General features: G+C 62.6%; 1 protein-coding gene across 10 annotated transcripts in view; it reads left to right on the plus strand.

Annotated features, from left to right (window-relative positions):
• EXD3 (exonuclease 3'-5' domain containing 3) overlaps window positions 1–10,032 on the plus strand; it is a 79,067-nt gene that overhangs the window by 17,378 nt on the left and 51,657 nt on the right. For 9 of the 10 annotated variants that reach the window (XR_004263916.1, XR_004263917.1, XM_032261689.1 and 6 more), the window contains exons 3-6: window positions 1,117–1,290; window positions 1,622–1,789; window positions 6,770–6,823; window positions 7,926–8,065. Coding sequence is in view for 8 of the 10 variants with exons in the window: in XM_032261689.1 (XP_032117580.1) it covers window positions 1,117–1,290; window positions 1,622–1,789; window positions 6,770–6,823; window positions 7,926–8,065 (536 nt within the window). In the remaining 2 variants the exon portion in view is untranslated. Of the gene's footprint in view, window positions 1–1,116; window positions 1,291–1,621; window positions 1,790–6,769; window positions 6,824–7,925; window positions 8,066–10,032 lie in introns of those variants that run through there. The other variant, XM_032261696.1, reaches the window with a different exon arrangement.

The raw sequence follows: 10,032 nt of genomic DNA on the forward strand, positions 1-10,032 counted from the left end.
CCAGTGCCGGGTCCCCGGTGTTTGTGGGGAGAGCTGTCCAGTGCCGGGTCCCGGGGGTTTGTGGGGAGAGCTGTCCAGTGCTGGGTTCCAGAATCTGCCTTTTGTTTCAGTAAGCTTGCCAAGACCCCGGAGCATGGTGCATTCAAAGCTGTGTGGCAGCCTGGGGATGTGGCTCCTGGTGCACTCAAAGCTGCGTGGCAGCCTGGGGATGTGGCTCCTGGTGCACTCAAAGCTGCGTGGCAGCCTGGGGATGTGGCTCCCGGAGCTCCGTGGAGGGCACTATCCACATCGCCAGGGCCAAAGCAGTGCGGCCCACACTCCCAGCCTGCAGCCTGCCCCAGCTCTGGGGCCGTCCTGTGGCCAGTGTGGGCAGCTGGGAACTCACCCTCTTGCCCGCCTGCGTGGCTGTCGCCTGCTGCGCCCTGCCTCGAGTGCTGAGCCACGAACCGTCCAGCCCTTTAGCGCCTACGATTCCACCTGCGGAACCGTCCGTAGGTAGTGGCCGTGGCTTCAAGTAAATCGCAGCTGACTTGCTTGCAGGCGTCCCCAGAGGACTGTGCTGCTGAGGTTGCCACGCGGCAGCGAGGGCCAACTTGCTTTAGAATCTTCCGGAAGCCAGAGACCAAAACCGACGCTTTGCTTCTCTTCTTCCACCTGTCACCCGTTTCTGAATCTCCTGCAGGTCAGGGATAGAAAAGTGGATAAAAGGCGTTTTTCAGTGTGGGTTTTGGTTCTTGCCTCTCGGTTTCTTTCGCCCGCTGAGGGCAGGCCTGGCCCGTGTCCTGCTGGCGCCGCGGGTGAAGTGGCTTGGGGACCTGTGGTTGCCCGGACTGTGGTCGCCTCGCAGGCCAGCCCTCTGCCTGCCTGGAGAACAGGCCCTCTGTCTTTATGGGATGATTAGTGCGGACAATGACCACCGCCCCTGGTGGCCTGCGAGGCAGCGGACCAGAACGGAATCCCGGCAGCATGAGAAGTCACAGAGGCGCGGATGGCAGCTGAATGGCCACAGTTACCTTCTGAATGGATTAAATTTTAAAACCTCCGTGCGGTGGGGAGGCCTTGCCAGGAGGCTTTGAGTGCAAGACAAAGTGACAATGTGGTTTTGTGTCTCCACAGCTCCGGGAGGAAGCCTGGCGGGGGTTTGCTGCCCTGGACGACCCCCTGGCCGGGCTTCTGGACATGCTGGAGAGCAGCCAGGGCCGGCGGGGAGAGGGTCCCTCCCTGGAGGCCTGGGTGTCCCACCAGCTGCAGTGCTGGCTACAGGCACAGCCACGACCGGACCCAGCCCAGGTGCGCCCATGGGCTCTGTGACCCTTCAGCACAGTGGACCTGGCACCCACCTGCCCAGGCCTCTGCAGCCCACTGAGCAAGCCGGGGAAGGGCAGGGGGGTGCTGGGGGCTGTGGTCAAGGCCCAGCCCGTGGGCTTCACCCTCAGCCCCCTGACAGCCACGTGCTGAGACCGGCCTCACCCCTTCCATGCCCCAGCCCTGCAGGCCACCCGAGGCCCATACACAGCCACAGTAACAGGTGCTGCCTCCCTGGGCCAGGCCTGCCCCAGCCAGCCCCATGGCTCTGCCCCTGGGTGCTGCGTCCAGTAAGCCCGGGTCCTGGCTCTTCCAGCACAGCCCGAGGCTGGAGCAGCTGCAGGCCCGAGCGGTCAAGGTCCTCACTGAGAGTCCCCCCAGCCTTGCAGCACCACTGGCCAGCATCTTCCAGCTACAGGATGCAGACCGGAGCTGCCTGCTGGAGCACGTCCACCGCCTCTACCACGAGGGCAGGTTCAGAGAAGTGAGTGGCCCACGTGGCTGGGCCCACGTGGCTGGGCCCACGGGGAAAGGGCTTCTCGGGCGGCGGGGCAGGGTTGCGCCTGGCTCCGGGCCGCCTGCGTGATGGGGGCTGTGTGGGGCTTCTGGTCTGCATGGAGGAATCAAGGACCTGGCAGTGGGAAGCCCATCAGCTGCACGTGGGGTGCAGAGTCCCAGGAGCCCTTCGGCTGCCTGAGCCGACAGGAATGTCAGAGCACAGCCAGTCCCAGGCCTGGTCTCCCCCACCGATTCCTGGTACCATGAGTCCTTTCCTCCCAAAGGTGACTCCTGGCCCCCATCAGGCCCTCAAACTCACAGGGTCCTAGGTGGGCCTGGCCCTGAGCTTTGGTCCAGCCACGCCCACCATGCCCGTGAGTCTCTGTACCCGAGAATCCTACACAGAACCATGCAGGCGGCTGCCCTCCGTGGGTGTTTGTTCGTCACAGCCTCCTGGGCGCTGGGTGCTGTCTGCGTTCCCTAGAAGGAAACACTCCTGGAAGAGGCTGAGCAGAGGGGCTGTGGGAGCGGCTGGTACCAGCCCTGCTGCCCACGGCACCCTGCGTGGGGCCCACTCACCGGGCACAGTGTGGAGTGGGCCGGTGCCCGGCACACAGGACGAGGCTTGGGGCCAAGGCATCAGTCGTGCCCGGCACAGCCGACCAGGCATGAAACGTGTCCGCTCAGCATCCAGCCCCTTGTCGGCTGCTGGCGGGAGAGGCGGCTTTGCTCCCTTGTGGTCGGGGGCCGGGTGTCCGCCGTGTGGCAGAAGTGTGGGTTTGGAGCTACAGGCGTCTGGATGAGAACTGGTGGAATGCTAGGAAGCATGGAGGTTTGCTGAGCCTCCTTTGTGAGCAATGCTGACTCTTAAGCCCAGAGGATTCCAAGAGGAAGACCAGGCCCTGGAGTCACAGCCACCGCCCCCCAAGCCTGGCCAAGCTGGGACGGGTTTGTGGGGAGCAGTGGGGAGTGGTGGGGCCTGCAGTGAGTAGGGAGGCGGCCACCTTGCGTGGGGTGGCTCTGAGCTGTTCCTGCATCGACGGGCCCCTGGGAATTCTCAGTGCCCTGAGATTGCAGATCCCCGAGCACATTCCAGGGTGCAGTAGGAGGTGCAGCAAAGAAGACCAGCAGTGCCCTTCCTGGGGGTGCCCTGCCTGGGGGTGTCCTTCCTGGGGGTGTCCTGCCCGGGCGTGTCCTGCCCGGGGGTGTCCTGCCCGGGGGTGCCCTTCCTGGGGGTGCCCTGCCCAGGGGTTCCCTGCCCGGGGGTGTCCTTCCCAGGGGTGCCCTGCCCGGGGGTGCCCTGCCCGCCTGGGGGTGTCGTGCCCCGGGGTGTCGTGCCCGGGGGTGTCCTTCCCAGGGGTGTCCTGCCCGGAGGTGTCCTGCCCGGGGGTTCCCTGCCCAGGGGTGTCCTGCCCGGGGGTGTCCTGCTTGGGGGTGCCCTGCCCGGGGGTGTTCTGCCTGGGGGTGACCTGTCCAGGGGTGCCCTGCCAGGGGTTGCTCAGTCCAGGGGTGCTTGGTTCAGGGTACACTGATGATGTATAAGTAGGCTGGCATTCGGGGACATCAGTCCGCCCCCTGCCTTGTCAGGGCCCTTCAGGGACATGCTGCTGAGACGCAGGGCCCCGCGTGGGGGCGGAGGCTGTCCCGACGGCACCCTGGGTTCCTCTTTCCAGCGAGAGCCCCTGGCCATGAGGAGCCGCATTGGAACCCGGGTGCAGGCATCGGGGCTGCCTGGCTGGGCCCTCGGAGGAGTGAGCCGAGCGTCGGCCGCCCCGGCCCCACCCCGCACTGTCGCGGCCTCTCACGGCTGGTGCGTGGCGCTGAGAAGCCACGATGGCCGGCGCGGGACAATGCCGGACGGAGGGTCCGCTCATGTGGCGCGACGCATTCTGCGCTGGCTGAATGGCGGCCGGGCCTGGACAGTGCAGGGAGGCAGAAGGCAGGCTAGGGTTTCGGCCGTCTTCTGTTACAGAGCCTTTCAAAGGCTGTCTGGGGCCGGCTGAATGTGCCTTCCTCACGCTCCGAGGCAGGAATCCCCACACAAAGGGGGTCTTGTCCCGCACAGGCCCCTTCTTCGAAGAAAGCCATTGTCCCCAGCGGGGCCGCCCGGCAGGCGATGCATGCTCCAGTGCCCACCGCCGCGCCCGGCCGAAAGGGGCCGCATTCAGGCCTGTCCGCTCGGATTAGCTGGGACTCACCACTCAATGTGCTGCGATATTTCATGTCGAGGGCAGCGGCTGGCTCTGGGCGGGATGAATGCCTGCTTTTGTCCGCTGAGTTATTTTATTTACATTTTTTAAACAGCTTATCAAGGTAAAAAGATAGCTTTGCTTTAAAAAAAAAAAAAAAAAAAAGGCCATCTTGGCTCCAGGCCCACGCAGAGGTGGGAGGCAGGGCCGTCACTGGGTTCCTCAGCCACTAAGCCTGGCACCTGCCAGCCTTCCTGCCCCTCCGAGTGGGGGCCCAGGGGAGCCAGGGAATGCCCTTCCCGATGGTCAGCACCACAGCCCCTCTGGATTTTCTTGTTCTTTTTTTTTTCCCTGAAAGCCATGGCTCCTGGGCCTGTGTGGCCAGAGGTTTCTGCAGCCCCTCCGCCCCCCAGCTGGACGCCTTAGCCCTCTCTTGCTAGTGGGTGCCTCCCATCCTCCGGGCAGCCGAGGTCAGGAAGTGCCGCCTGGTGCAGGGTGGGCTCAGTGTGCCCATCTGTCCTCACGGCCCAGCCCCCAGCTCATTTCTCCCTGAGGTCCCCGACTCTTCACCTTCTGTCTGCTCCCTGAGCCTGGCTCTGGGGCCGGGTGACCTTTTCGTGCCTGCTGAGTCTCCCAAGTGGCCAGGCATGGGCAGTGGGCAGCTGCACACCATTCTCCCAGGGAGGTTTAGACAAATGACCAGACGCTGATTCTAAGCCAGGCAGGATCACAGTGAAAGGGCCATGCAGGAGCCCCAGGGCCTGAGATGGGGGACAGGCCAGGGAGCTTCCTGGAGGGGTGGGTCTGCCGCCTGCCACCCCCAGTCCACATTCCCCATCACCAAGGCCACCCATGGAAGCCAGGCACTGCCCTTGTCACGGTGGAGCTGAGGGAGTGCCATCCTTGTCCTGTCCCCTGAGCTGCTAGGCCCCTAGCCCCCACCAGGCTCCAGGTACAAACGTGGACATAGGAGCTGGGGGCCCCAGGACCCCTGCATGTCCAGAAAGCCCCCCTGGCCACAAGAGGCCCTGGGTGCCCAGAGAGCTCCTGCGGGCCCAGCAGAAAGGTCCAGACACCGGATTGCCCTGGGCTCTGAATGGCCGTGGAGAAGAGAAAGGCTCAGCTACGTACCTTGACCCCCTCTGACAGGGTCACAGGGTAGCCGGGGTCGCAGCCTGTGGGACAGGGAGGCCAAGCTGCCCACCTGGGGAGCACTGCTGTACCCAGCCCTGCCCAGGTTCCTCCCCAAACCTGAGGCCTTCTAGGGCTTGGAAGGGTCATGTTTGGGGGGGACCCGCCAAGGGCTACGGCCTGGAGCCTGAAGTCTGTCCTCAGAGGGAGGCCGGGTGCAGCAGCAGTGAGGGGATACCTTGGCCACCTGCCCTGGCTGGGCCCCCACCCCCTCCCACCTGCTGAGGGCCTGGTCCTAAGGACGTGAAGGACGAAGCCCCATCCTCCACCCCCCTGCACCTGACAGTGCCCACATGGGGTGGGAGGGGCAGAGGGAGGGGGAGTCGTGACCACCCCATGGTTCTGAACACAGTGAGGTGTCCGGGCCTGCACTCCCGCCTTCCTGGGTTCTGGCAGCTTCTCAAGGGTATCCCTGATCCAGAAGGGGTCAGGGCCCTTGTGAGAAGCTGCGGGTGTCACTGCTGGGGTGGTCCCCGCGTGGTGGCCCCTGCGCCCAGCCCTATGCCCACCTCCCGGGCCCGGCGCCCCTCCCCACTGCCCCTCGGTCCCACCCTTCGGCCCTGAGACCCCGCCCCGGCCCTGCGCTCCTCCCTGCAGACCCGAGATCCCTGCCCCGGGCCCTCCGCCCCTCCCTACGGCCCGGAGATACCCGGCCCCCCTCTCCCCGGCCCTGCGCCCCTCCCCAAGGGCCTGAGACTTCCTCCCCGGGCCCTGCGCCCCTCCCTGTGGCCCCGAGACCCCAGCCCCCGGCCCTGCGCCCTGCGGGCCTGCTGGAGGCCTAGCCTCTTGGACCCCGGCCAGGCAGTGGTGGCGCCGGGTCAGCGCTGCGCAGGGAGAGGCCCCCGGACCGGCGCCCCCACCCCGCGCACGGGGGCTGGAAGCCGGAGCCGAGGCTTTCCCAGGCCGCTATTTTGGTCCTTTCTCTGGGCTGCGCGGGGGCGGGGCGCCGGTGCTCCGCGGGCTGCTCTCGCGGGTCGTTTTTGCTGGTTATGGGAGCGCGTCTTATGGAAATTATTAATAGCCGCTCGGGCCCGCGGTACGTGCGGGCGCTCAGGGCCCTCCGTGCCCCGTCGCAGCGGCGTGGCCTGGGAGCGCTCGCGGGGTGCCCGTCGCCCGCCTCGTGGGAACAGCTAGGACCTCCCAGGCGTCGGGGTGTGCTGAGACCCTGCCCTGGGGTCCTCGGCCCTGGCCCCTCTGCCGTGGACGCCAGGACTGGGCCCCGCATGTGGGTCACGTGGGAGGCCACGGCTTTGCCCCTTGCTTCGAGCCCACCTCCTTGCCCTCCGCGGGCTCGTCAGCAAGCCCTGAGCCAGGCCCTGTGGACCAGGCTGCGTGGCCAGCACCGCACGAGTCCCTGCTGCCCCATTTAGGACCAGCCTGGGCCTCCCGCCTCTTCCAGCTCATGTGAGGCCGGGCCTGGTGGGGCTCAGCACAGGGCGCTTGTCTGCCAGGCCAGGCCCCTCAGCCTGAGGGCCACGTGGGTGGACACGGGGAGGCCCCACAGTGCGCCGCAGGGACCACGCGCTGTGCAGAAGGGTGATGGCCCCTCCCAGACCCTGAGTAATCTGTGCCTTTGTGTTTGCCAGGCAGTCATGCTGGGCACGACGTTGAAGCTGCAGCCAGAACTTGATGTTGAAAAGGTGAATGTCTTTCTCATGTAAATCGTTTAGGTTCAAACTTGGATAATGCCCAGGTTTCCAGGAACAGTGTTGGTGGAGGTGGGGAGTCCAGCGAGCCACAGGGAGAGGAAAGCAGGGCCATCGGGAGCCCCCAGACCAGTCCTGCTGGTGGGCTGACCCCAGCCGGGCGCAGCCGCACGTCCAGACACCCCATGCCCAGCGGTCCTCGGAAGCCCTGAGTGCTCTGTGCAGCAGCCAGGCCACCCCTTCCCTGGAGTGGCCACCAGGTGCCTCTCAGGACACGCAGCCCGCGTACTTCTGGGACCCTCTTCTGCTCCTTGTCTCCACTGCGCAGGGGCTAGGGGAGCAGTCACCTGTCTAACGGACTTTCCAGACAAACTTCCACACGGGGAACTCTGTCCCCACCACGGGGACACAGGTGGAACTGGGGCAGGGCCAGGTGGGGACAGGATGCATCCTGGTCTCCCTAAAGAGGGAGGGAATCCTCACCACAAAGGCCTCGGCCCTGTGCTCTGGGGACAGGTGCAGACTCCAGGTCTGCAGGAGCTGGGGCCGGAGAGGGTTCTTGGGCTTTGCCTTCTGCCCGAGACCTGTCCCTGAGGGCACCGCCATGTAGGTGGGCCCCATGCAGTCCGGCTCCAGGCAGCCTCACCTGTGAGGCGGAGGAGGTGGGGAAGGGAGGTGAGGAGACTTCTTTGAGAGGCTCTGTCTAAGGGGCCTGGTTCTTGCTGAGGGAATGGCTGGCGTATCCCAAGACCCAGCACCACAGCCAGGGAGTCCCCACCCTGGGGCCTCCTGGAGGCCCCAACAGCCTGTGGGGCGTGAGGGCCCCTCGGGGGCAGTGCTGGTGTCACGTGCTTGGTTTGTCTCAGTCCTGCCTCCCCAGGTTTGGTGACAAATGAGCTTCCCAGGGTCCCCCTGCCTCTTAGAGCCTCCAGGCCTTCATGGAGATGGGGGTGGCCATAGAACCTACCAGAAGCCTGGGGCAGGTGTGTGTGAGCACAAAGGCAGGCCGGGCCCCTTTAGTTCTGACACTGCGGCTGCTAACTGGGTTGGTGGGAGGTGACGGAGACTGTGGCCTGACCGTGCATCTCCCCCGCAGATGAGCGTCCCACTGCTCCTCCAGGACAAGGTGGCCCTCGTGGAGCGCTATGTGGCCGGCTTCCCAGACCTCCAGAGGAGGCTGCTGGCCCTCATGGACTCCTGGTGCCAGCCTGGCTTTGACATCAAGGATGTTGCCAGGTGAGTCCCGTGGACGCCGACAGCTGGCACCAGATGGCACCCTGGTTGAGGGGGCAGCGTGGCAGCAGGCACGTGGGAGAGCTCTCCCAGGAAGTTCTGATGTTTGGGACACGGCTGCATGTTACTGCAGCCAGGCGGCTGCCTCTGGAGGAGAGGCTGGGGCTGGCAGGAGCACTGCTGTCTTCCCCCAAGCAAAAGAGTTACCTGTTCTTAGAAAGACGGAAGCGATTCTCGGTGGCTCACACTGGTAATCCCAGCACTTTGGGAGGCCAAGGCAGGTGGATCACCTGAGGTTGGTAGTTCAAGACCAGCCTGGCCAACGTGGAAAAACCCTGTCTCTACTAAAAATACAAAAATTAGCCAGGCTCAGTGGCACGTGCCTGTAATCCCAGCCACTTGGAGGCTGAGGCAGGGGAATCGCTTGAACCCAGGAGGCTCTGCAGTGAGCCAAGATTGCGCCGTTGTACTCCAGCCTGGGCAACAAGAGTGAAACTCCGCCTCAAAAAACAACTAAAAGAAATATACATGGAAACTGGGAGGGTGAGGAAGACCCTGCAGTGTTAGATTTCATTGCAGGTACTGGTTTAAATTAATGATTTTTAAAATTTGTCCTAGCTCTGTGCTCTGAAAGGGCCTGGATGCAATGGCACCCCATAGCAATGAGCACACCTGGCTGCCAGCTCAGTCACCAGGTGCCATTCCCCACCGAAAGAAGCAAGGGCTTTTGGAGAATGGGCTGAGTGTGGAAGTGACAGTGGCAGTGGAGTATAACACCTTAACTGTTGGAGGCCCACGAGTCCACATTCATGCCCAAGGGAAGAGGAGGGAAAACTCTTCTTTATAATGTGTTCCAGCTCTTAGCTGAGAAAGGAATGATACAATTAAAAATCACCATTTTGCAGCTCTCAATAAAGTCATAGATTCAGGAGCAGATCATCAAGGGACGCTAAGAAAGAAAGGGGTAAAATGTGAGTGACCGGCATCAGGAATGAAAGGGGCTTATTACAGACCTTGCAGATATTGACAGGGTAGCAAGGGGATGTTGTTTGCAACTTAATGCAAATGTACTTGACCATTTAGATATAATAGGCCACATTTTTGAAAAATACAATTTACCCAAACTGACACTAGCAGAAATAGAATATTTAAATAGTCCTATAGGGCCACTAAGTAAGTTGAATCCATAGTCTAAAGCTTTATTACAGAGAAAACTTTATTAGAACCTAGATGGTGTCAGCAGTGAATTTCTCAAACATTTAAGAAAGAAAGTGCTTCATGGTCGGGTGCAGTGGCTTGCCCCTGTAATCCCAGCACTTTGGAAGGCTGAGGCGGGCAGATCGCCTGGGGTCAGGAGTTCGAGACCAGCCTGACCAACATGGTGAAACCCCATCTCTACTAAAAATACCAAAATCAGCCGGGTGTGGTGGCGTGCGTCTGTAATCCCCTTAAACCGGGAGGCAGAGGTTGCAGTGAGCCGAGATCACTCCGCTGCACCCCAGCCTGGGCGACAGAGTAAGGCTCCATCTCAAAAAAAAAAAAAAATGCCGGGCACAGTGGGTCACACATATAATCCCAGCACTTTGGGAGGCAGAAACAGGCAGATCACGAGGTCAGCAGATCGAGACCACCCTGACCAACATGGTGAAACTCCATCTCTAGTAAAATACAAAACTCAGCCAGGCATAGTGGCATGCACCAGTGGTCCCAGCTACTCAGGAGGCTAAGGCAGGAGAATCGCTTGAGCCCAGGTGGTGGAGGTTGCAGTGAGCTGAGATCGCACCACTGCACTGCAGCCTGGCAACAAAGAGTCCATCGGAGAGAGACAGAAAGTGAGGAAGAGGGAAGGCTGGAAGGGGGAAGAGGGGAAGGGGGCAGGGGTAAAAGAAAGGAAAGAGAGAAAAGAAAGAGGGAGAAGGAGGGAGGGGGGAGGGAGGGAGGGAAGGAGAAACCCATCGTGCATGAACTCT

Source organism: Sapajus apella, unplaced genomic scaffold (assembly GCF_009761245.1).
Source record: "Sapajus apella isolate SASKATOON/1434 unplaced genomic scaffold, GSC_monkey_1.0 scaffold126, whole genome shotgun sequence".
Lineage (NCBI taxonomy): Eukaryota > Metazoa > Chordata > Mammalia > Primates > Cebidae > Sapajus > Sapajus apella.